At 37.9% G+C, this 26,171-nt stretch overlaps 2 protein-coding genes across 4 annotated transcripts in view; one reads left to right on the plus strand and one right to left on the minus strand.

Annotated features, from left to right (window-relative positions):
- Nucleotides 1–596: 596 nt before the first annotated feature.
- Nucleotides 597–2,525, minus strand: hsdl1 (hydroxysteroid dehydrogenase like 1). Its single transcript, XM_056764819.1, has 4 exons — nucleotides 2,143–2,525; nucleotides 1,564–2,009; nucleotides 1,237–1,455; nucleotides 597–1,090 (listed from the first exon to the last, which is right to left on the minus strand). The coding sequence occupies exons 1-4, from the start codon at nucleotides 2,360–2,362 to the stop codon at nucleotides 1,019–1,021; spliced, it is 957 nt and encodes a 318-aa protein (XP_056620797.1). The 5' UTR covers nucleotides 2,363–2,525; the 3' UTR covers nucleotides 597–1,018.
- Nucleotides 2,526–2,557: 32 nt separating this feature from the next.
- tbc1d32 (TBC1 domain family, member 32) overlaps nucleotides 2,558–26,171 on the plus strand; it is a 32,045-nt gene continuing 8,431 nt past the window's right edge. Inside the window, exons 1-29 of one of the 3 annotated variants that reach the window (XM_056764818.1) lie at nucleotides 2,558–3,008; nucleotides 3,360–3,600; nucleotides 3,677–3,838; nucleotides 3,990–4,167; nucleotides 4,307–4,378; nucleotides 4,477–4,596; nucleotides 4,737–4,815; nucleotides 4,917–5,020; nucleotides 5,138–5,199; nucleotides 5,400–5,535; nucleotides 5,644–5,703; nucleotides 6,743–6,845; nucleotides 7,383–7,520; nucleotides 7,608–7,697; nucleotides 8,185–8,327; nucleotides 9,024–9,151; nucleotides 9,575–9,776; nucleotides 12,120–12,199; nucleotides 12,337–12,475; nucleotides 12,767–12,854; nucleotides 13,113–13,231; nucleotides 13,975–14,094; nucleotides 14,563–14,651; nucleotides 17,953–18,075; nucleotides 19,877–19,985; nucleotides 20,469–20,562; nucleotides 21,594–21,719; nucleotides 23,537–23,619; nucleotides 25,223–25,305. In XM_056764818.1, the coding sequence (XP_056620796.1) occupies nucleotides 3,446–3,600; nucleotides 3,677–3,838; nucleotides 3,990–4,167; nucleotides 4,307–4,378; nucleotides 4,477–4,596; nucleotides 4,737–4,815; nucleotides 4,917–5,020; nucleotides 5,138–5,199; nucleotides 5,400–5,535; nucleotides 5,644–5,703; nucleotides 6,743–6,845; nucleotides 7,383–7,520; nucleotides 7,608–7,697; nucleotides 8,185–8,327; nucleotides 9,024–9,151; nucleotides 9,575–9,776; nucleotides 12,120–12,199; nucleotides 12,337–12,475; nucleotides 12,767–12,854; nucleotides 13,113–13,231; nucleotides 13,975–14,094; nucleotides 14,563–14,651; nucleotides 17,953–18,075; nucleotides 19,877–19,985; nucleotides 20,469–20,562; nucleotides 21,594–21,719; nucleotides 23,537–23,619; nucleotides 25,223–25,305 (3,185 nt within the window). In that variant the 5' untranslated portion in view covers nucleotides 2,558–3,008; nucleotides 3,360–3,445. Of the gene's footprint in view, nucleotides 3,009–3,359; nucleotides 3,601–3,676; nucleotides 3,839–3,989; nucleotides 4,168–4,306; nucleotides 4,379–4,476; nucleotides 4,597–4,736; nucleotides 4,816–4,916; nucleotides 5,021–5,137; nucleotides 5,200–5,399; nucleotides 5,536–5,643; nucleotides 5,704–6,742; nucleotides 6,846–7,382; nucleotides 7,521–7,607; nucleotides 7,698–8,184; nucleotides 8,328–9,023; nucleotides 9,152–9,574; nucleotides 9,777–12,119; nucleotides 12,200–12,336; nucleotides 12,476–12,766; nucleotides 12,855–13,112; nucleotides 13,232–13,974; nucleotides 14,095–14,562; nucleotides 14,652–17,952; nucleotides 18,076–19,876; nucleotides 19,986–20,468; nucleotides 20,563–21,593; nucleotides 21,720–23,536; nucleotides 23,621–25,222; nucleotides 25,306–26,171 lie in introns of all 3 variants that reach the window. The other 2 variants (XM_056764816.1, XM_056764817.1) reach the window with 2 other exon arrangements.

Raw genomic sequence — 26,171 nt, forward strand, 5'->3', positions numbered from 1 at the left:
CTCAAACCCAAGATCTTAACCAGCTTCAATGCACTGTAAGTACTGATACTGAACAGGAACGGAGAAGAGACATTATTTGTGATTCTCTTTTAAAATGATAAGACATGACATTTTTGTGATAGAGGGGTGTCAATGGCCCAGCTCTAAAACCCCAAACAAACAAAGATCACCATTAAACTGAAGTTCCCATTACCAGTGCCACCAAACAGATCTGCAAAAATAACAGGTTCTCCAAACACTTCCCATCTGATCCAAACAGATCAAAATCTAACCTTTGCCTGAAGACATTGCTGATAGGATGATATACTAAGTGCAAGACAGTAAAAGTGTTTTTTTACAGTTTAGTTGGGGTTATATAATTGAGATTACATATAGTTGTATTCCTGGCAAGCTTAGACATATCATTCGACCAAACAAATCAGAGACAATACTCTCTTTTACATAAACACTCTACACAAAAAACATCTACAGTATACAATTATATGAAAAAGTACTAATGCATTTTTTTTAACCCACACCTTTCACCACGGTGCAGAGTTAAAACTTAAAAATATGAAGATGATTAAAATGTATACAGTGGTAGTGAAAGTGAGGCATTTTTGGCACAGAAGCTCTTTATTGATGTATTATGGTGGTAAATAGATACCAAACCTTGTTTACATAATTAAGTAACATCAAGTATCACCAGTATACTGAAAAACCCTAGTAGTTGAAATAAATACCATATTTACAAAATATCTTACTTTCTAAATATATGATCTTTGCCAAGTGTGGATTAAAGTATCAAAAAAACAATAGTGCAAAAATATCTATTGAAACAATCCAAGCGTTATCGCTCAAACCACCTACGAAAACGACTGTGCAAATAAACTGAAAATCAGAGATGAAACACAGCATTTTCAGCGTCACACTTCCATCAATCATGTATAATGAATGGGCTTAAAACGTTTGTTCTATATGAACCTGAAATATCTAATAAAATCTCAAGAACCAGGAAGTCGAGGGGGTAGGAGCCTTCTCAAGTGGCCCTTGTCAACACGCGCGTGCCCAGCATCCACACCCACTCTGGCAAGCATTGCACCAGCCGAAACTAGAAAAACATAAAAGACAGAATCACACTAGATTAACATTCCCTATTCTTAAATTTCACTGCATGTCATACTATGTATGCTTGTGTAAGTGATGAATAAACTTTGAACTTGAAGAGGAAACTAACTGGAATCACTCAAAATTTACCTGGAGGGTGTGAGGCCAGTATCCTGTGGTTCTGTGAGATATGCCCAGGGTTGAAAGAGCGTGGCTTGCATACACTTGCGGACTTGGAACGAACCAGCCAGCTGTAGCGTAGTCCTCTGGTGCTTGGGATGCAACTCTAAAAGGTAGCAAACTCTGCACAAAGATTCCTCGATGTCCGTATTCATAGTGCAGAGCCCTACTGAAGTTATTGAGAAAAGCCTTTTTCAAAACGACAAAGCAGTAGAATTAGAAAACCAAGTCAACGTAACCAAACTAACGAATAATGTTCAAAATGCATGGCAGCAATATGATTGTGGGTAAACTGACCGTTGATGCTGAGAGTGCAACCCGTCCATAAGCGGGACGGAAGCACCTTCCGTTAGAAATGTTCACCACCGCACCATTTCCCCTCTCTACCATGGTGGGCAGAACCAGACGGGTGACAAGGGTAGCCCCAACTATATTTTTGTTAAGAGTGTCCCACATTTCAGCTTCAGACAGGTTTAGGAAGTCTCTACAGAAATCCAGAGACCCATCCAGACTGTTTATAAGGAATCCAATATCTTTACCGAGCATGGCATCTTTTAAAGGTTTACAGGCAGAGGGTCCCTGGCTAAAGTCAGCTTCGATCAATATGGTCTCAACCCCGTAAGTGTCTGCGATAGATCTGACGGTGTCAGCCACATTGTTGACGTCACTGCTGATCAGAATCACGCAGATGCCACGTTTAGCCAGTTCTGCTGCGTATGCTTTAGCTATTGCCCCTGAAGCACCTAAAAAAGGAAATACATTTTAGACCATTCACACCAATCTTGCAACAGATGGCACTCATTTAATGTGGACTTTGATTATCTGTAAAAATATCAGCATGCCATAACATCACAGCGCACTAATGCTTCAGCATACCACAAATGACAGCCCATTCTCCATACCGCTTCCTAAGATCCCTGCGGTATACAAGACGAGGGATGAAATGAAGCCTTATCAAACGACAACAGTCTCTCATAAAAATCACAGCCCTGCTAGCTGTGTAACACGCGCCTACAAGTGCCAGTGTTTCAACATAACAATTGCACGATCTGGCAATTTCTCTATACAAGAGCTGGAAGCTGTCAACAGCGGCCATCACAACGCGAAATCTGCGCAATTCTACGCTCCTAATATGAACTGATAGAAAACAAACGCTGTTATTTGTCAAACGCTTTAACTTAACAACGTTTCTTTACAAATTTGAACACACAATTTCGACAGATCTCTTCTCCCCGTCACACGTGAATCAACAACCCTGAAGACAAGTTATCACGTGATCGGGAAAAGCGCAGTCACGTGATCAGCCCGAGCGTCCAGCACAGGCAAACGTCCCATTTTCCTCTTCGTTTGACGATTCAGTATATTAATTTATACATTTTGGCTATTTCTACCGGTAACATATTTAAACTTTTGTACATTGGAGCTCATTAATACAGGGTACAGATGTCTACAAGCGGAGTTTGCAACGCGGGCGCTTCTCCTCAGCGGAGCTTGTTTCCATAGAAACGGATGCTATGCTAATGTACTGTAGACGGCTCTGTAAACGTTTGATTATTAATTATTCCCAATGTTTGGGAAGCAGGACGGAACTAATCTGTTTGAACACCATGACATATGCCAGGCTTAATGTTTAAAACAGTTGGATGTGTGTTTCGCTAACGTTAACTCGCATTTCTATGCCAATGGAAACTGGAATTCTTTCCAGCCGCATCTTATGACGTAAACGCTAAACATCTGAAATGGTAAGTAAGAATTTGAACTAAAATTACGTATAGTCCTGAGTTACATAAAGAGCCTTTCTTGCTTAGATGTAGTGGTCTGACCTCATCGTTGATCTCAAATAAATGTATAATAATTAATGCGATATTATGTAATATGGTTAATGCAATATTTATCATTATATCTGTATGCATATTGTGTATGTAGATTGTGGCTGCAATGCAATTTCACATTACAATTATATTCATATTTATTCATTTTGCTGCCATAATTATTCAAAGTCACTTATATGTGAGAGCATTCAACATTTTGCCAAGATGCAACAATGAGCATCTCAGACAAACCTATTAAAAAAAAATCTTAATCTACAATAGACCAAGCACACCTCAGGTAACACATTAAGTCAAGCACCAATAGATCTCCTGTAGAGAAGAGCTGATAACACCCCCCTTAAGGAGCGATGTCAAAGTTTTCCACTGAAGACGAGGCCGAGCTCCAATGCCTGCTGAGAGAGCTCCTGAAAAGTGCGAAGGACAGGATCTCAGGAGCACCGTCGGTGGAATGTGCAGAAGAAATCTTGCTTCACTTGGAGCAAACCGACAAGAACTTTCACAAGTGAGAGACCTTTCAAGCATATACCTGCTTGTGGTGTTTGCTTCACCTATGTTCATGCTGTTCTCCTGTTCTTCAGCTATGAGTTTGTGAAGTATCTGCGGGAGTATGTGGAGAGCAGCTTGGGAGCGGTTATTGAAGAGCAGACGGAGAGTTTTACCAGGGGAGATGGTCATGCCGTCGGGTCAGGGCAGGACACCCTGGTTCATGCCGTTACAAAGAACACTAGGGAGTCCACACAGTATGTGCTTTTATGATTCCTTGTCCTTGTCAAGTATTTTTCATATTCATTTTGTCGATGTTCATGTTGTTGAATTGCATTTATGACCTTAATTAATGGGTCAAGCTATGACGCATCACATGACCTAAATGAAGATGAAAACCTTTGTTAGATATAAACAGATGATGCAAACGCTAAAACAGACCATGATGGTGGTGGTGGAATCCCTGATTAATAAATTTGAAGAAGACCAACTAAAGAAAGAGGAAATGCACAGGAAGAGCCAACGTGAGCAGTCAAGCAGCCATTACATTGACAACTGCTCTGACAGCGACTCCTCATTCAATCAGGTTTACAGCCCAACTTGCCAAACATAAAAACATTTCTTTCAGTTAAAATATTTAGTTGAAGTAGCTATACATTATACACAATAGTGGATTCATACCATTGACTAAAGCACTGACTGATAACGTTTATTTTAAAACACAGAGCTATGCTTTTATCAAGCATGAACAGCTGCAAGTCATCGCCGAGAAGCTTGACCCCAGCCGGCCACGTGAGGTGAAACTGTAATCTTAACACAATGGTCCCTATGTTTTCTCAAATTTCAGTGTGAAAGGATTGTTGTTTAATGATGCAACCTTTGTATCAATCTGCAGGTGCGCTGGGACGCCCTGCAATCTCTCTGCTATGCTCCCCCGTCTGATGTTCTGAGCTGCGAAAGCTGGACCGTCCTGCGCAGAAACCTATCAGCTGCGCTTTCTGACCCTGACATCAGTGTAGGAGCTCAGTGCTATGAAGCATTGTCTGTTGTGATATGTGGTGCTCAATGATCTGTTTCAAAAGTGTGCTCCTCTATTCTTATGATACACACGATGTAGAAGTCTAATGTCTGTGTTGTGGTACTTTACTGTCGTAGGATAAAGTTCTCTGCTTCTTTGCGAAAACCTTTTCATCTTCTCCATTAAATGTTACTAAGGACGTATACACCAGCATAGGTAATATGATCATGTCATTATAAACCTTCAAATGTTTCATTCATCTGTTAACCGTGCCGTCTCAGGTTTTTCTTTACATAATGTGATGTCATTCGTTTTAGTAAAAAGCTTGGAGGCGCATTTCCTGTACCATAAGTTGAGTTTTCCTAGTGGCTCTACAGGGATCGATGCGAACCGACCTGATATCGCTCGTCTTCTCAAACAAGTATGTGTCAATGTGTCGGACGGTCCTTTCTCGTTGCTCGTGACGTTGAGCAGAATTGCGCTTGTGTGGTTAAAGAATGATTAAACCCTAGTGATGTATTTTCTTTTATTGTTTTAGATGCGTTTAATGAACGACTTTCAAAAGGAAGTGACAACATTTTGGATACGGCACCCTGAAAAGTGAGTTGCGCCATTTCCAAAATATGGTATACTTGAAACTTAGAGGCAGTAACCAATTAAGACATTTCTAGTAAAGCTGATAAAACTGATAAAGGTTTTTTGAATATATAAATATATTTATTCTGCTTAATCATGATATTCACTATTTACTGTGTGTCTCATTATCTTTAATATACATTATAGTATGTTCTGTGCTTTAGGTACATGGAGGAGATCATCGAGGCCACCCTCTCTCTTCTCTCGCTACATTCTGAACTTGGCGCAGATAAATCTCTCGAACCCATACACTTAATCTCTCTACTGGATATTAAAGCCACCTGGTTTAAAAAATGGATGGTGAGTTTTTTACTAAATAAAGAATAGATAAAGATTTTTTTCATGTATTAGAGTTCCTTTTCCTTTTGAGAGTACATGTAAAATTGATGACTTACTTTTGTCTCTTAGCATGGTTACTACAGCAGAACTGTTGTCTTAAGGCTCCTTGAGAAGAAGTACAAGACATTGGTGAGTTGAGCCATTTGGCATCGTAAATTTGATACAACTCAAATTTCTAACCCAGTCAAGTTACATTATAGGATACTGTATATAGTTTAGCTCATTCCGATTCTTGGACTAGTATACTATTTACTAAATATTGCACAGTTAACATTGGTTACTTAAAAACTAGTATACAAAATGTGCAATATACAATAATAATTGTTTTAAATGGTAGTTTTTTGGTATTTTTGTCACATGCATCATGATGTTGAAAGTCTTTTGCATGCAGTTATAGTCATCTTTAAATTGTTGTTTTGTATTTTTTTATGTTTCAATGACACTTGTAGATGGACAAAAGAATGACTTTAAATCCAGTTGTTAAATGTCATGGCAGTAATTACTTGAAGATCATTTGTCACAATAGGCCCTTTTCAGATGACGTCACACATCTTCTGTTCTGCCGCAAAGCAGTGTAGCGTTACTTCCGGAAGCACATCAAAATGTACTTTACTAAGCCCCTTGAACAGCTGCCACAAATACGGCTAGATGATGTACAACATCTTGCGGAGAAATTTTCGCTTACAACAAGATAAAAGCTTGGTGCTAGGATAAGTATAAGATACATTTTTTTCACTGTTGTTAAATTCCAGCGGGACCTCAAATTGGAAGTTCTCCTTCTTCTTCTCCTTGTTTGTTGCATGATGGATATTATGATACACTGCTTTGCAAAAAGGGGGAAGTTGTGTTACGTCATTGTGAAAAGGGCGTATTAAATAAAGAGTGAAGTTAAGGGCAGTGCATTGTGGGAGATGGTGGCAGACATAGTGTTTTTTGCCGTACAGCACATTTTAAGAAATGCACATTAGGGGGATTTTAAACATACAGCAATGATGTGAACTCTATATATACTAATTGTTAGAATAACATTCAGAAATTGGTAAATTTAAAGATGGTAAAGTTTCAAAATGAAATGTGCTAAAAAGTCCTTTTTTAAATGACTCTTACAAGTGTATTCAAAATATTTAAGCGTAGTATTAAGGCATATTATTAATCCTGTCAATCCTAGATCGTAAATGCTCTTCAGCAGTGCATTTATTACCATGATTCCTGTGATTCTGTCCGAGATGAAACCTTGGAAATCAGCCATGTCCTGGAACATCAGCAGATTGGTACGGCTGAACCTTTGCCCACATATTGTGCAAAATTATCAAACTTTATCTGACAACCTGGCATATGTTTTCTCCTGTGTGCTATGATAGACTCTCCTCTCATGGTCAAATAGCTAGATTATCACTAGCTGTGCAGAGATTATTCCACGTTTATGAGCTTACAGTGAAGAACTTTCCTAGAAGCTGGTTTCAGTGTTTTTTTCTTCTTTTTTAAAAAAAACTAACCAAACATTTACACGCTGTTTATCTTCTGCTAGAATGTACTCAAGGCTGAACTGCCAGCCCTGAACCACCTGCAGTTGTAAAACAATCTTAAAGTGTATTGAAAAGATGCATGTTTGTGATCGGCTCAATTTACAGTGAACTCTATATACTCGATATGTCTAACAGGGTGAATCTTACGTGTAATGGTCACAGTTCAATTCAAATATTAAAATATACATGAAATTCAGTTTTATCATTTTCTTATTATTCTGATTAATAATCGCCCAAAAATAAATAAACGCATTCAAAATCTTCTTGTGTTTTATTTCTCAGGTACTGCACAGAGAACCCTCTATGTTTCCAAAGAGCTGGAGTATATTTATTTTGTTCACTCGTTGTGCGTACTCGGAAGGCTTGTGATGTACACTAATGGAAGAAAACTTTTTCCCATTAAAGTAAAGAAACGGAGAGGTACGTTGGGAGAAAGCAAACCTTTTGAAACTCCCTCGAGAATGGCAAATCTGACTCACTCTATGTGTAATGTATTGTCCGTTTCAGATCCGGTAACTTTGACCGATCTAGTGGTGATACTCATCAACATCATGTACCAACACCCTAAACCATCAGGTGGTGAGACAGCGCATACAGGTGTGTCATTGTGCTTCATAATCAATATAAAGTCTCACCCACGTCTGGTCATAATGATCAGAGTCATCAGACTATGTGGGACTTTAAGTGACCTCAAGTGATATGGGTGTGTCAGTTTTACCTCATAGTGTTATTATCATGACCAGAACAATGTCCAAGGGTTCCTCTAGTCTAGGTCATCAACAGAACTCACTCACTTTTGAACTGCTAAACCAAATCAACTCACAGAATTTTGCCAATATTGATTAATCGATGTGTGGATTTGTCTGTTGGTTAGAATGGTTTCAAGATGTTTATAAAATACAATTCATGGGTTATGTTGACTATAACTTAAAAGTGATATCTCACACTACCAAAGTTTTTCTAGGCTCTTTGTTTGTTCTTGTTGGATCTTAAGTGCTATTATAAAGTTTGCTGATAACCGCTGTGTCCTTAGACTCCCAACAAGAACTCAGAGTTGATGTCTGTGTTTGTGTGTGTTTCATAGACTCACTCTCCCCCACCAGTCTTGTAATGGAGGTGTTGAGGACACTGTGTGACCGCACGGAGTGTGCCGTGGAGTCTCTCTATCAAATCCCTGTGATAGAGACGCTGCTGGGCCCTATTATCTCTCTTCTTAAAGGAAAGCTGGTGAGCACTATAGAAATGCTCCCATAATACCTTGCATTGCCAGTTGTCTAGATGTGATCAGAAAATATAATTGGTGCTCTGATAAAGGTGCCATATTCTACAATATTTATTTCATTTTTGTTCCACCTTGGTCTGTCTGTCAAAGTCAAGTCGTGAGTACATGGTTTGTATAAATGAATAAACTTATTTAATCAACATTTTAGTTTTTTACAAACCACCAATACTGGGGGAGATCATGGGCAGCGACTGGGATGTTGCCTTAAAACGGCCTTGGGAATGGCATCTCATTAGACAGGAAGCAAAACAAACTTTGGATTTGTCCTTGTTGTCTTCTTACCTCTGTATGCTCCCTGCCCAAACACAGCAGTTATATCGACCCCTTGATGACTAGACAAGAATGATCTTTTTCCTGTCTATAACAACACAGATCCAATGATAAATCAATGGGTTTTTTGTCCTCTAAAAGCAACTCAATGGCTGCACATTCTCTTAGAACTGATGTCACAATAGCATCATGGAAAATAAATTGATTTTTTTACAGTTGCACAATAGAACAAACCTGTTCATTTAAATTCAGAAATGATAAAACACAATATAACCTTCTCTCTATGATATCTAATCAGAAACCTAATCCTTTACTATTTTATATGGATTATACTGTTCACCCGAAGCATTTCGATTTGTCTTTTGTCGCAGCCCAAATTAAATTCCTTGGAAAGTGCCCTGACTCACACGGCAGACACCCTGGCGCGAATCGCTGCCACTGAACGAGGTTTATCACTCCTGCTTTATGACAGAAATCTCGTCTCGGCTGAGGGTGAAAGGTAAGTAAATCTAATTTTACACTCAGGTTACATTCATTATTTCTTCTTCCGGCTAGTATCGTCTGGAGTAAGTCTGCACTTGTGGCAGATATATCATCAGCATGCATAGGATAGAAAAACTTGTCATTCTTCAGTGACACCTGTGCCTTCAGTGAGATGAGTTTTAATGCACTCTGTGATAGAAGTAAAACCTCGGGGTGTGGAATAGAATGGAATGAAATTGAATAGTTCCCATTTTCAAGTAAAGGCAAAGTTTAACAATCTGTAGTTAAATGGATAATTCACCCAAAACTAGATTGGATGAAACAATAAAAATGACCTTGTCTCTTTTAAATGTGTTACTCACGTATATAACAGATCTAAAGACATTCAAAGATAAATCATTTTATAATATTTCACTAATATGTGCTGTTATTCACACAGTATTTCTGCAGCACACCTGATCGTGCAGTTTACCCAGAGACTGTTGGCTGAAGAGCTGCTCGTGTTCTCTGAGCTGGAGATTTCTCCCGCTGTGAGCGGGGCCTTCCTCTTCGTCTGTAGGCAGATGTACAACACCTGCGAGGGGATGCAAGTCTTGCGGCCTTACCGTCTGCACGAGTGCATCGCCAAAGCCTGGAGAAAGGTGACTTTTATTTTCGCTGGTGTGATAATTACAGTGTAGAAGATGTGCTCATCTGAAGTGATTCACGGTGCGGTAATTACAGGGACGAATCTTTGAACTTGTAGATCATGGTGCCCTTAGGGGATCGAACCTGAAGCAGCATAGATCTTAAACCCATATGTTACAGCATCCCTGTAATTAAAGGATCAATACAGGGTTTTTAGGAGAATCTATGGACAGAAATGCAATATAAAATTCAAACTATTTCTTCAAAGGTGTATAAAGACATTACATAATGAACCGTTATGTTTCTAATACCTTAGAATAGGCTGTTTATATCTACATACAAAGTGGGCCTACTTATATTGAATTCGCCGGCATGTTTTGTACAGCAGCCCTAAACGGACAAACAACTCTACGACACGCGTTTCCTCTCGCTCTCCCCTGCAGTATAGTGGTGAAATGGATCGCGGATGATCCGTACGGATCGTGCTCCACAGTTCAGAACGCATGTGACCCAACTGTTCGTTTATTCATCATTAAGCAAAAGAGTAAAACGCGCTCTCTCCAGTTTTAGCACCAATGCGCTCTCTCTCTCTCCAGTATCGGGACGAGTACAATATTAACAAACAGAATATCCAATGTTACTCACATACTGATCCGAATCAAAGCAACCTCCTCGGGGGTGATTTTAAGACGATCTTTCTCTCCAACGACTCTCTGCTGGAAAGTTTCTCCATAGATATCTATGAGTATCTTTTCTAAAAGCTTTAGTACCGCAGGTCCTAACGCGTCTCTGCTGGAAAGTCTTTAAAATATTAATGCAGGTCCTAGCTGCTGCCTGACTTTTATCCTTCTTTTTATCCTCAAAATCCACAGACCTTCTATTTAATGTAATAAATAAGACATCGCTCTTTCTAGTCTTTCTAATGCCTGCTTGATCTCTTCCCTGCGTCAACATGAGAAGACACGCTGTCGCAGCCGATGACATCTTTTAGTACTGTGGTGGCTACCGTCGTGTTTGGACTGAGAGATTCGTTGCAAATCAATAATACAACGCTAGAGGCTGCTGTAAATCAAAAACTACACCTTTAAGGTTTATACAGCTTAGGTTAGTTCCAGTCTTCGAATTTGATGATGATGATGAGACTCGTTACAAGAGTAGTGATGCCCGAACACTGGGATGTTTTACAGTTTAACATATAAACCGTATAATGACCTTAATAAATAGACTCATTAAAGTATACATTAAAAGTTATTTTTAACTATCTATATTATTAATAACTCCTAATATCCTACCAGGTATCCAAAAAGTCAGCGTCTTTTCGGGATTTTTGTGGCCATTCAAGTGTTATTCTGTCATTTGTGCAGATGTTTTGTAATTTAAGTTATACCTTATAAATGGATTGGTTAAATTACTAATGGGTTGTATCACCAGCCAATGAACCAGAGTTCATTTGCAAAAAACATCATCTTTTTATTGTGTTATAATGTTTTTACTGTGTTTGTTAGCTGTATTTTGTTTTTAGTTATTATAACTTAATCAAAAAAACATAATACTTGAAATATTAATTGAAATGCACAATAAAAACATGATTATTAACTTTTCATTTGTTCCTTGGAATATATTGTCTTGATCTACCTTTACTCTTGATTTTTATCACATTCATTTCAATAGGAGTCACTTGTCACTAAAACAGGAAATTATGTTCATTTGAACAATAAAACACTTTATATGGTCTGATTTTGCTAAATGTCTGAGTCATGAACAGGCTCTCCTGTTTTTGCCAAGTGGTTGATATCCTTAGGACAACATTATGTTGACCCTGGGATAACATAACATTTAAATCAACCAATCAGATTTCAGAAATAAATGTAATCTTCCAACCAGGATTAGGTGCTTCCAGACCATTTTTTACTTATCATTTCCCTCTGATTTTAGGGGTAAGATATGGTTAGGGTTGGGGTTTGAGGTTTTATTTATAAAAAATTCCCTAACTACCTATAGCAAGTCTGCACATTTCAGATTCATTTCTGTTATCAGTCCTGCATTTTCCTTTATGCCGGAAAGCAGCATTAGAGCCTTGAGTGTCTGTTTCCCTGTGCAAAACAATATTAATGTTGGAAGAAGAGCTGAACGTCCGTTCTCTGGCCTGTGTGAGGTGGCTTCGTGGAATACAGAAGCAGTAGTAAAGCTTTGTGCCGTCACTAATGAAAGCCCTGTGGGTTTCCCTTCCTCCATGGGCCGAGGTTCAAGGAGAATGAAGAATCGGCGTCACATACAATATTTCGTCTCATTATTTAGCCGAAGGCTTTGAATGCCATGAAGTTATCCAGCCTAACACTGAAGTATCTTCCCTGCAGACTAGCTCACTGTCAGAGAGAGTTCCCACCCCGGTTCCTGGAGCCCCACCAGCTCTGGCTGCCCAAGAACCGCAGAACGTGTGAGTATCTCTCCATCCCCAGCTGTCTTATCCTGTTCGTGAACAAGCTGTCTGTTTTTGGGCTGTTGTGTAGGACGGACTTAACAAAGAGGAAACTGAAGTCTGTCTTATGTGAATCTTGTATTTGAATTCTGCAGGGTGGCATGGGAAGAGATGCTGTTGGACAACCTGCTGAATTTTGCTGCCACGCCAAAAGGATTGCTACTTCTCCAACAGACCGGTGCCATCAACGAGTGCGTCACATACATGTTCTCAAGATTTACCAAAAAGCTGCAGGTAACATGATCACGTGTAACATGTGTAACATGACACATTTATTCAAAGCACCTTAGCACATTCATTATTGGTCTTTTCGACATAAATTTAATTTAAATACATCTAAGTTAAATATAATTATTTTAACAAAAGTCCAGCTCATAAAAAATTTAACGAAATATGTTTTGAAAGTCTTTTTTATTTCCCAAAACTTCACATTATGCACATATGTCCTCAGCAACAGGAAGGCTGTCCTCAGCAACAGAAAGTAGACCTATGAATGTTTATTTCCTCCGTTCTGTCTAACGTCAGGTCAGCAGGTGTGAGAAGTTTGGTTACGGTGTGATGGTGACCCAGGTTGCTGCGACAGCCCCAGGCATCGTGGCCTTGCAAAGCTCAGGTAGAAAAAGTCTTACTGTTGATTGATTTACTTACATCAGAGTAAAAACAACAACTAATAGCTTTAAATACCAAATGTCATGTTAAAAATGTACTGAATGGAGATTGTTTTTTTTTTGTTTCTACAATTATTACTATTGATTTAGCACTCAGTCAGAGAGTTGCTCATTGAGACAGCGTTGCTAAATGTAAAAGGAAACGATTTACTCTGAAAAGTATGATTTAAGGTTGTTAAACTAGTTTTTGAACGGATTTAAAGGTTTTGTCCAGACGATTGTGGTAGAGCTGTGGTCAGCGCTGGAATGTGGACGAGAGGATGTTAGGGTGGTCCATCCCAAATCTACTCCAATGGACCCCATCGACAGGAGCTGCCTTAAGGTTGTCAACTCCCATCATTACCCTTCAATATCCAATATGAGTCTTATGCAACAAAAGGACACTTTTTCGGGTGAAGATGAAATTTTCACTTAACCTTGCATTTTAAAGTCAACGTGACTTACAATGCACAACCGAGAGTGTCTTCGGATATAGATGCTGTTAGAACAATTTATTCCAATTTTTTCTAAACAGTCCTCCACAATGGGGTACAGCAACAAAAAAGAAACAGAAGAGAGTGTGCTTCATTGTTGATTATCAGCTTTACTGTTACAAGGACTTATCATGCAGCATAGCCTTGAGAACAGGACTGTTTCTCCTGGAAAAGAGTAATGGGTGTTTGATGGTAGAAGAGAAGAAATCGAATGTTATCAGTAAGACACACAGCTGCCAAACCATGGACAAGCACCAGAAAGGGTCATAAGAGACATACGAACATACATTTTTTACACATGCACTGATGAATTGTGCTCAATGAAACCAGAAAGGTCTTAGGAAACTAAACTGGGTGCTTTATCTTGTCTCGCACGTTGTTTTTGTGTAGCCATATTAACTCTGACTATTACTGGTATAAATGACGATGTTCAATTATTTATGGTTTCCTCTGCATAAAAGCTTGTATAAAAGAAAATATTTGAACATTAAACGCATTAAACATCAGCTTTTTAAAGAACAATTGAAAAGTCCGGAAACGATTTGACTCAAGTATATACGTGTAATAAATCTGTGTTTGTGTGTGTGTGAAGTCTTTTCTTTCTCTAGTAAACCTTCTTTCTTCACCTCATGCTGTGTGGGAACTGCTGGGACATCGAACACTTCCCAACAAGACAGAGTACAATCTGAGAGAGATGGCCAGCTCTGTTTTAGTGAGTTCAGGAGAACCTATGCTCATCTTTTCCAAGACACATCACTCTTAAGAAAATCTGTAAAACAGGGCACTATACTGTATTAATATGAAGGAATTTTCCGTATTCATTTTAACAGTTGTTTTACCTGTATTTTGCACTACATTGAATAACATTTTAGCACGAACGGAAATGTCAGTAAAATAAGAGGAAGTGTTCTTGTAATATTCTGCCAGTACTTTATCCGTATTTTTTTACGGGATTTTTTTTACAGTGCAGTTTTATTCGTTTCCTTCTTGTATATCAGTCGATCCTTAACTGTACTAGCACAGACCCGCGTTATCTGTAAGATCAGATTTTATTATTTTGCAGTTCAAATCATGATCATTTGAGGGCAGACTTTCACCGGGGATGTAACACATCGCAGAACCAAATACATTTTGTTTTGCACTTGTACGTTTTCTGACAATGATTCACTCTTTCTGCCAGGACCTGATGGACCGTCTCATCATTGTTAACTCCGATGCAAAGATTCACTCGCTTTTCAACTACGAGCAGTCCCACACGTTTGGCCTGAGGTAGGATCGATAGTTCAGTCCTCTCTACCAGTAAATGGAAGTGCCCAAATGTGACAGAAGGTTCTTAAAGGGCTTTATTATCTGATTAGCATTTTCTTCCTCTCCATTCATTCTTCTGCAAGGATCGATGGCAGATTGATTGAGGTCTTTGTGGTCTCTGTGCTATGATTATCCCGAATTAATGGCAGACAGGATGCTGCCGCGATATGAAGAGTTTAGGCTCTCAAAGGAAGTGAAATTGACTGGTGTACTTGTTGAAGGAACACTTGAGATGCTTTTGGCTTATACCAAAATAGTTTCACTCTTTTTTTACGAGTTATGAGGTTAAGCACTTTAAATCACTGACCGCAGGCTGAGATTTTTTTTGAGGTCAAGTGACCAGGTCAGACTTCTTCAGAAGTGGTGCGAACACTCAACACCCAGGTCTGTTTTTTCAATCCGGCCACAGTGTGAACAACCAAGGCGGATTTTATGCAACAGACCTCACCTATGATTCTTACTGATGAGCAATTTTTATGAAGGGCTATAGAAATGAAGTGGTCCTGTGTCTTTCCATCAATTTATTCAGCAAATGTCTTCCTCGTCATGGTATGTGACATCTCTGATAGCTTTGCTAGACAGCTGTTATTAAAGTTTGAAGTTTCAATATTGACTGAGACTCAGAATGAACATTGTGTCTTCAAGTTTATGGCTTTGTTTTGATGTGAGTTTGTGAATATGTTAGCGCTTTGTCAGGCTAATGCCTAAGCCTGAAAATAAAATCTTCAGATGGTTATTTGAGCGCAGCAGAAGTTGCCAGTGGCGACTGTCAGGTTGCTCTTGGTGATTTATAGAGTAATTGGGATGATGAAAATGATTTGTTTGTTTTCAAATTTGTTTGTTGCTGTCATGTTTATTTTTGTTTACGTTCTGATAATAAAGTCAAGATGTATGGTGTGGCATAGAGCTAAAGGAACACATTTCTTTGTTCTGTTGAACTCAAAATAATTACTATTTTGTTTTATTCTTGAACTATTAAAGGCCTATTAGGAAATAATCAAACCCAGTTCATAAAAAATGGTAACTAGTTTTTTTAAGGGTGATCCTTTACAAGCACCATGAATTATTTAGCTGATTTTGTTCAGTGTGACCAATAGTACCACTGAAGTCATTTGGGTTTAAGCCGTTTGTTTAAGATTATAACAGTGAAAGTTCATAGATCAACTCTTCTGGAGTTTGAACCTGTAACCGTTCAATTTCTAGCCCAATCCACAAGGTTACACCGCACTTGACTTCTCACATACTTAACTGAATTAGATAATAACACCTAAAATAAACGATATTTTAAAAAAACTATGATTTTCACAAACTTAAAAATGCCACAAAATGCTGGATGTTTGTGATTTGTTGAAATGTTGGTTGGTGGGATTTATTTCTTAAGCTCTGTTTTAAGACTGTTATGTCCGAACGTTTGGCTCTTGGGATGGGAGGGGAATGAGGTGAACACGCTCATAAAGCAAACGTTACAGGGTGTGGACCTCTGGAGGAAACAACTCAGACACTCCCACATACTAAACATCTCAGTGATCCAAAGGAATATGACCCGTTTGTTAAATATCACCATACAATTCACACACATTTGGATGTGTATAGAAAAAGCGCCTCCTTGTGTCCAATACTATGTAGTGTTGTAAGAAAAGCATTGTTAGCTTTTCACTTTTAAAGGGATAGTTCATCCAAAAATTCTGTCATCATTTACTCACCCTCAAGTTGTTCCAAATCTGTATAAATGTCTTTGTTCTGATGAACACAAAGAAAGATATTTGGAAGAATGCAAGCAATTTTCAGTTGGGGGACATCATTGAATATAATAGTAGGAAAAACTAAAATGGTCAAATGTGCCTAAGAACTGTTTGCTTTTCTAAATACTTCTAAATATACAATTTTGTGTTCAAAAGTACAAAAAATATACAATATGTTTTCTACTAAAGTAGTGAACTGAAAGAACTGAAAAAGAAAGACAAAAATACATTTATATAGGTTTGTAACAGCTTGAGAGTGAGTAAATGAAGACAGAATTTTCAGTGTTGGGTAACCTATCCCTTTAAAGCGGTTCAATCTGGTTTTGCAAAATAAGTAATTTTTTCTATTATGTTTATGATGTACTGTATGTCAGACTGTCAAAATCCTTCGTCTTCATTACAGTTTCTAATCTGAAGTATTTTTCCTCAATGTTTGAGGATTATATGTTTTCATTTGTCCACAGTGACGTTGGCACAGAGTTCTTCTCTTAGTCTTTAGCTGCAATGAACCGCTGATGCCGAACTGATTCAATCTCAGTCACAGTACAGCGCAGTTTAATGTCTGAGAATCCTCTACGATTCGCTCCACTGCTTTGAATCACATCATTAGAATCCATTAGAGAGAAGAATCAGTGTCACCTCACGACTCCAGCAGCTCAGAATTTATGGCCCTTCTCCAGAACTGAAATATATAGCAAACTATCACCGTTCTGCGATCATACAGATTATATTCATCCCATTGGTCTAGTGCTGGATTTCATGATTTATTATCGTGACATCTTCCGTGCTGATATTCATGTAACGTGTCCCTGCGGTTCTTCAGAGGAGTTGAGCGTTAATGATATCCATTAGTGATACTGGCACTTGTTTGATATACCAAACTTTTATCCACTTACACTGGAGATGCAGTGAAAAAGTTAAAGTTGTATTCCTTAGTAATCAATGAATTATTCTACAGTCTGAAGAGTAAACATACTTAACCAGATGATGGCTGGAAAATAATACTGTGAATGTGTGAAGTTTCTTTAATGTCCCAGTGAAAGATTTTTCATGAAATATTGCAGCATTTTTTGTGCCCTCATAATCTTTTGTTAAAATCTAAAAAAGCAGTTCCTTTCTGTAATGACTATCCATCTCAAATGACGCATGTTTGACGGTTTGGGCGGAGCATCTTTTAACTCCTCCTCTAAAATGCAATGGCTGTTTTTAAACATCCAATCAAATCGTGGAGAAATATGAAAGCACTATTTTTCTCATTCGACCATCAATTTCACTCGGAAATGCATATGAAGTAAAAACGGTCACAACTTCCGGTTAACGGGGACTTTAATGATGAAAGCGAGGAAAATTAATTTAATCCGACAAACATGTCTTCAGTTTATTCGACAGGATTTTCAACTACATGTTTAGAAATCACTCTTTTTGGGTAAAGTTACCTTGAGGTTTTAAATAAATTAACTTTCATGCTGATATATTGCTAAATGTATTGGGAATTTTGATGGTGGTGTTTCTCTTTCTAGGCTCCTGAGCATACTGTGCTGTAACCTGGATACTTTTCTTCTCCTGGAGTCTCAGTTCAAAGTCTCTGAGTTACTGCTGCAGGATATGAGGGCTAATGTGACAGAGCCGCCCTCGGGTGAAGGGTGGGTGACCATCTCTGACTTCCCTCCCTGTATTTATAAGTTAAATATTTTAATAAGTTTTGTTTTTTATGCACAGTTAAGTACTAAAATGAATTAAAATTAAAAACTCAATGTGGATAAAAATGATCTTTAGGCAGTTGATTAGGCATTACTGCACAAGTTAACAGCAACATGTGTGGCATAATAATCTGACCCTCATATAAAATGATTTATAAAGAAATCATCTATTGTGACTTAAGTAAGGTCATTTATATACAGCCGAAGATCATTCCAAATTTAAGAGTAAGTAACATTAGATCATGAAAATTACATGTTGCGGTGTTTGAAAGTAAGCAGTCGGCCAAGTTGTAAATCCGAAGATGAATGAATAACAGTTATTGGCTTGTAAAAAATGTAGTCGACTCTGAATTACGCAAGCGAGACATTAACTAATCCGGGTCTCTAACCGCCGCTACGTCACTATACATAGTCACCGCCTAAGTTTTGCTGAGACTGCTGCGAAAACGTATCTCTCCTTGCCAAAACACTGTCCCTCATTCGTGATGCCTGTGTATCATGTCTAGAACCTGTGTTCTACGTTGTGAAACTAAATCTGTCTTATTTAAACTACCAAAAGAAGAACTTCTGAGAAACAAGTCTTACAATTCATTTATCAAACGACACCAAAGGACTATAACACCAGGGTTTTACTGTGCGCGCGTCATTTCACTGAAGATTGCACAATAATCTTGACGTGTTCACTTAGGATATGTTAAAAGACTATCCTTGAATGAGGGGACAATACCAACTTTATTTGGATCTGTTAGCTCCACCGAATCACAACCTATAAGTGTGACTATTTATTTTTTTCTTAACTTCACAAAATATTTGTGTACCTTAAGTCTGTATTTAGCTAATACATATAACGCTAACATTAACATGTACCGTTATTTCTGGGGTATTGCAGTTTGCTTATCTAGCTATGAACTCCGCTAATTTAGGTGTTCAATCTTTTATCGTCCATGTATTATTTACTATCGTCTTCGGATGTTTATTCGTCAGGCATGGGGCTCAAACTGGTAAGGTAAAATCCCCACCATCTCAATCTTTACTCTGTATATAATTTCCAAACACATGTGCACCGTAATCCAGTTATGATGATAGGCGTTCTATTTGCGACACATGCTGAACGCGTTTGACCAATCACAGCAGACTACACCCTTTTACCAATCACATGACACTAGGCTAGTGGATAGGAGGGGATTAGACGGATGAGTTGTGGAACGATCATTTGAGAGTCAGACAAGATGTATGGTATGATTAACTGCCTATTATTACGACATAGTAGTGTTTTTAGACCTTGTATTTACATAAACTTGTTGGACACTCCATAGACCAAAGTAGGCCCTTAAAAATCCAATGTTACTTACACTTTAAACCAGCATATCTAGATGTATTGTTGTCATTCCAGTCCATGTGTCTGTAAAATTTCAACAAAATGAAACCATTAGGAGTGACAAAGTCATTCAACAGCAATACAAAGACTGAATGACAAGACGCTTGAAAACTGTGATTTAAATTGTGGTTATAACAAAAAAGTTATTTAAAATTTCCCAAAAACAAATATTACGTTTGTGCTGCTTAAAAGTGAACATATACCTTTGAGGTCTGAAATTTTGTTTCTGTTTCTTATTTTTTTCGCAGCTGTATTTGTGCACACATATACCTAACCGTACATTTATATATTTGTAAATACATAAACATACTGTGGTTATTTATTGATTCTGTAAATTGCTTGTTTATACGGCCTTATTATTCCCAGAGAGTTTATCATTGATGGCCTGTCTGTGGAAAGAAGCCACATCCTGGTTCGAATCGGTGCAGTCGGTGGCCCGTCTGAGAGGAGACTTCCTCCCCGAGCCCTACAGAAGGTCTCATCTTACATTATGTGATCTGATGATTATGTAGACCTGCAATGATGTGTTTACTTTGTGTACCAGGGCACTGTTACTGGGCAAAACTTGACAGATGAAGCTTCTCTTGTAATGTCAAAAGAATTTGTGAAGGCTGGGTTGGAAAAAGGCTATTGGTGCAAGTGTGACAGGATGATTAATGACTGAATATGACATTAATGGCATTTAATTAGACAAACCTCAGGATTATGACTCACTACTTCATATTTATAACAGAAATAAAGCATTATTCCTGGTTTCCTTTTCTCTTCGTATTCTCTTGTGGTTTACAGGGCTGGAAGACAAATAAAGCCCATATTATTCTTTAGCTTTTCAATTGTTTTGAAATGAAGTTAGACTCTTGGCTTGAAATTGGAGTTTTAAATAGATATTAATTATAGTTGCAAGAAAGGAATTGTTTTTTATACTTACTGAATTTAAAGTGTCTCATCTGTCTCACAGGGGAATGATCCTTACCCTTGGCCGATGGTGTCCACATATCCTCTGCCCAAGTATTATATCCTCGACCCACCAAAGACTCTCCACAATAAACAGGGTAAGAACCCACAGAAAGATAATGGACGGCTAAGAGAATTCATTATGAATCCGGCTCGCTGATAAAATTGTTTATTTGCATGTGCTGTCCCTCGAAACCACAGTAGAGTGCTTGAGAAAAACATACTTTATGTCTTTAAATCCATATGTATCTGTCGGCGTGAGTTACATTTTGAATTAAATTATGAAGCATTAGATATTAAAGCAAATTCAGAAATGAATCATGTTAAAGTGGCATTAGGTAAATTTATGCTTACAAATCATAAATTATTATTTGTAAGTAGGGCTGTAAAACGATTAATCGCATCAAGAATAAATGTTTGTGTTTACATAATATATGTCTGTGTACTGTGCACATTCATTTTGTATTTATAAACAAATTCACATACATGTATACATATCTAGGAAATACTTACATGTATTTATTTATATTTACCAATCATTTAAATTATAAACAAATGTTTATCAAAATGATTATTAATATGTTTAAATATTTGTATATATTTTTCTCTAATATATGCATGTATGTTTTTATAAATACAAAATAACATACACAGACAAATATGATGTAAAACGAATTTTCGTTCTGGATGGGATTAATCTCCCTATTTTAAAGTTAAATTCCCAGTTTACCGTGTTTTCTATGGGTGAAACCAGTTGACAAGGACAGTTTTTCCTCCCTTGCGACAGACTCATTTCTCCTTTTACAGTTACAGCAATACATCTTTATTTTAAAATGACAGCTGTCTCCTGCTCAATAAACAGGGAATGGAGGCTCTTAACAGCTCGCAAACATATTCCTTTACAAATAAGTATCGGGACATGGTTGCTGTCCTATTCACTGATTCAATGGCATACAATACGTTTCTTTAAACCTGTCTCGAGACATTATTGGGTTTGCGTCAGATCGTTGACTGATAATTATCTACTGTATTGCTAAAGTTGGCCTTTAAAATGACAGAGGCACTGAAGTGAGACTTTGCGAGGGACATGTAATCATTCATTGACGTCTTGTTTTGTGTTTCTTCTCAGAATCTGAGATCAGTGCTTTCTTGGCCTCCTGTAAGGAAACAGAGAGGCACTCTGGCTGGATGGAAGATTGTAGAAGACAGTTCTGTAAGATCATGGTTGCGAGATCACACACTCTCGCTGGATACGGTATGACCTACATTCAACTCAGTCTGAACTTCAAGTTGATGCCCAGCTGGGCCCATCTCATCTCAAAGTTTGACTTTATAAAGGGGGTATTGTCATAATAAAATCAAAGCTATAAAAAGGACCCCTTTAGTGTGAGCGGCTCATGCAGCTGTGAGGTCCCTCTCATAAAATAATGTTGAGCTCTGAGAACTTCATCGAGGACATTGCTTTTAAACTACAGAAGAACTACAGATAGGAGTAAAAAGGGAAAGTTAGGCAAACTTTGTGATGTTCTAGACTGTCAGTAGCTGTCACTCTGAATACTCTTCCAAAGAATCCCACATTATTCGCTGAAGTTTATTTTCACACCAACTTTACCGAGTTTCAGTGCAGATTATTTTGTCAAACTATCATTGTTATGCAAGCACAGACACCGTTATTAAAGGATGGGGCAGACTGAACCTGACAGCAAACCCCCAGCTTGTGAGTTGGTGTTGTTACTCATCTCACATGTGAATAGGCTGTTTAACACAGACGTCCTGAAGGCACAGCAGCGCTAAACAGCTCATTTAATTCTGTGGGTTAGAGAGATGGTGGAAATGGCCGTGGCTAAATTATGGGTTTGGTGAATGAAAAAAACTGGCAAAATAATCAATTTACATTTATATAGGGAGGCATTCAACTCTCCTGTTTTTCACATCTTTTATTTGTTTGGGAAGATGAATGTTTGTAATACATTGCAACTATATAAAATGATATGAAGATTATCAGTGTATCCGTTGATGTCTTAACCCACGTAAAAAAATTGAATTCAATCTATTGCAGAATATGAAAGTGCTGTTTACAGGTCCCCTATACTAAATTTGTTTACATATACATTAAATATATTCCGAACAGAGCGTTTTAGCAAGCGGACAGCTAGGGTTGCCAGATCCCCGTAAAAAAATCCAGTTTCAGGGGCATTCAAAGCGATACAAAAACTAGCTCCAATGCCCTCGCAAAGCCCAATCATCAACATCTGATGAACAACATTTTTCCACTTTTAACCCGCGAGAGAAACAACAACCACAACAACCGTTTAAAAAGTTTGAAGTACTTTTAACAACAGGGACCTGGCAACACTGTGCCCAGCGTCTAACATCTCGCTTCGAACTTTGTTTCTGGAAGAATGTACCAGTATAGTTAGTATTTGCAGATTTGCAAAGAAAACAAAGTTTTCGAATTACACAACATTCTTTATTTGCTTTATGCACTGCGCAAGTGCACAAGTTTTTTTTTAAATCCGATTGAGAAATTACTCTGATTCAAGCGTTTACATGCTTCATTTGTTTCTCTTGATCGGATTGCTTTCGTTCAACACCACCGCTTTCAATCCGATCGAAATTTCAATGGAATCGACCTCCATCGGATTGATTATGTTTACATGAAGGCTTTTAGTCCGATTGAGCCGTCACAACTGGATTATTTGCTTTCATGTAAATGTTAGGCTTCTTCAAATTCAAATGTTTGTGTAACAGACGCTCGATCAGAACAAGATATTTCCTCATTCCGTCCGCTGAGTTATGAGAGTCATTAACATTGATGGTTTGCTATCAATAGTGAATGGCTGAGCTGAATATTGAACTAAATAGAGAAACAGGACGACGTAGGCCTGCACAAGCACGTGGGAAATGATATTATAAGTATTCTTCTCATGTTATCTCTGTTTGTAACACAATAGCTGAAGATGTTTAAGTGGCATCCAGGCTTTGTATGTGTGGGGCACTTTTGCAGGAGATGCTGGTTTCTCGTATTTTATTTCTGCGGTTCTGATATTTTCTTCATTGTCGATTTCACAGTGCTCGCCGATCTGCTGGAGAGGGTCGTCTTGCATCTCTCATCTTCATCCGTCGACTGCTTCTTTCCTCCTGCAGAATATAAAGGTCAGTCAAAGCACTTGATGAAAGATGTTTTCTGTCTAGCAGAGATATCACCCACACCTCAGGGCCAAAAGAAATGCGTGAAGAGCAACATAGGCGTCTGTGAATAGAACATTGTGGTGTTGATTTGAATTACTTTTTCTGCACGTACTGTGTCCAGTGTCAACATCAGTGGTCCTCAAATGCTTTTGGAATCAGATTTGATTTTGCATATCGTGTTGACCCAAGACTGTACCAACATCCTACAAAATGTAATTACAATGTTTTCTGCTCAAGGTCAGCCAATAAGTTACAGGACACAAATCATGTTTATTCTTGTTCCAAGTGAACCTATATTTTATGTAGTCCAGAATAATGTACATACCTGATTTTTGGCCTGTGCCTGATTTGGTTGATAATGCCAAATGAAACACATCCTTTGAATTCAACAAAATATAACATTTAAGAAACCTTTTCTCCTTTTAAAACGCCTTTAAAGGCTGTTTTTTTGACTGCTCATAAACCAGATTTGGCCTGAGACCCATGAACCACTGCACAAGTTGTCTTAAGTTCAGTTCTATGAGAAGAATTTCACTGTGGTATACTTATTCTTTCGAAAGACATTCGTCTGCCTCCTGTTCCCACAAATGGAATGGAAAGTTGTGGTCGAGGCTGTGTGGGTTTCATTTATTAAACATAATGGTTCCGAAAAGCAATATTGGTGGTGTTTTTTTCCTAAATCCCTGCTGTAAGAAATATCCGCAGGGTTGAGCCATTTTAATACAACTAATTCAAAAGAAGAATCACAGCCTTCTTAAACTATTATTGTTTTAAGATTTATTATAAACCTTTGTAATCCTGATTATTTTGCTTTACAAATGGCTCAATGGAATCAATTAAACACTTTAACAAAGCATAGTAAGAAATGCTCCACAGAAACGTTTAATATGAGGACAATCTTCTCATTTGTATGTTTGTACTGACTGTAAAGTGACGTTTGATTCACAATCAAGTCATTTTTATCACTCGAAGTGTATTTCTTCATTCATTTAATTATAAATAAAAGATCTCAGTTATGATATTTTGGTTACACTTTGGCACACTACATAGTTTGCTGTACACGTCCTCTGGTTTTAGCTCTGTACCACTCTTCTCATTTACCAAATCGGTCAGGGCGAGCCGTCACTGCACGCGTGCTTCGTCTCACTTAGCCGCTCACGTCATAACCAGTTGTTTTCCCAGGCTTCCTATTGGTTCGCTTGCCAGCCAATCAGGACCATTCCCTGAATGAGGCGCACATCCATCAACATTATGTCATCATTACAATCTTGACGTCGTTACGCTATTAATGAGGATGGAGGAACGGCTACATAATTATATCAACGGGCTCATTTCACTCTCACCAGGGGCATTTACTCCATTAAGGCCATTGTGAATCATGATGAATTTAGATCGCACTGTTGATGATGATTTGTGGGTCGGCCGATGCTCGGATAAGAATGTATTATTAAACAACACATATTGCAACGCTGTTTAACTAATCTGTTCTCTATCTGTTGAGTTTAAATTGGTTTGTGTGGCCTGTGGAGGAGATGTGAATGAGTCTTTTCGTTTTTGGGGGGTGTGGGTTGGGGTTTAGTGATGGACCACAGTGTGAAGAGCAGGAGCCTTTCATCCGTGGAGCAGTTGGGTGTGGAGATCTCGCTCAGGTATTTATACAGCATCAACCAATGGTTTAAAATCATTTCTTAATCTGTATTTTGTTTTGTTTATCTTGCATCACTAAAACAAGTTTAACTTGTACAGTCTAAGATTTCTGCGCTGGAAAAACTGAATTCCTAATGAGTTTTTAATTACTCTTGTTTTCCAGTTCAAGTAGCTAAAAATGAAGATAAATGTACTCGAGATGAGGAGCAGCACTGCATAAGATACAAGGGCATGTTTTTAGAGGATGTATCTAGTGTATTTAAGTGAATAAAAAAGCAAACATTTTGTGGTCAGCATATATCTTTCTTATCCTAGTTAAAAGCGGTCTTGTATAAAAGATATTTTGTTTTACTCCACTATCAGAATTTTTTCCAATTCTTTTAAGTAGAAACAAGTAGAAAGGAAAAATATCTGGCATGGCAGTAAAAAATAACACTTCCAGTATCAGTCTCTGACAACAAGTCTTAATTTCTTAAAAGTTGTTTTAGGGGCTTTTTGATCTTTTCTTTTCTTCAATTTTTTTTTATCATCTAAGCGTAAACCTCACTAAACTATGTTAGATTTATGGTTCAAAAAAAGGAAAAAAACAATTTGATAATGGGATGCGAAAATCTTAAAGGAACGGTTCAACCTAAAACTCTGTCTTCATTTACTTACCCTGAAGTTGTTCCAAATCTGTACACATTTCTTTGTTCTGATGAACACTGAGAAAAATATTTGGAAGAATGCTTGTGACCAAACAGTTCTTGACCATCATTGACTACCATAGTAGGAAAAAATGTTTTATAAATAACTTGTTCTGTTAAACACAAAATAAGATACTTTGAAGAATGTAAGAACGCAAAAAGTTTTGGGGCACTTTTGACTT

Source organism: Triplophysa dalaica, chromosome 13 (genome assembly GCF_015846415.1).
Source record: "Triplophysa dalaica isolate WHDGS20190420 chromosome 13, ASM1584641v1, whole genome shotgun sequence".
Taxonomy (NCBI): domain Eukaryota; kingdom Metazoa; phylum Chordata; class Actinopteri; order Cypriniformes; family Nemacheilidae; genus Triplophysa; species Triplophysa dalaica.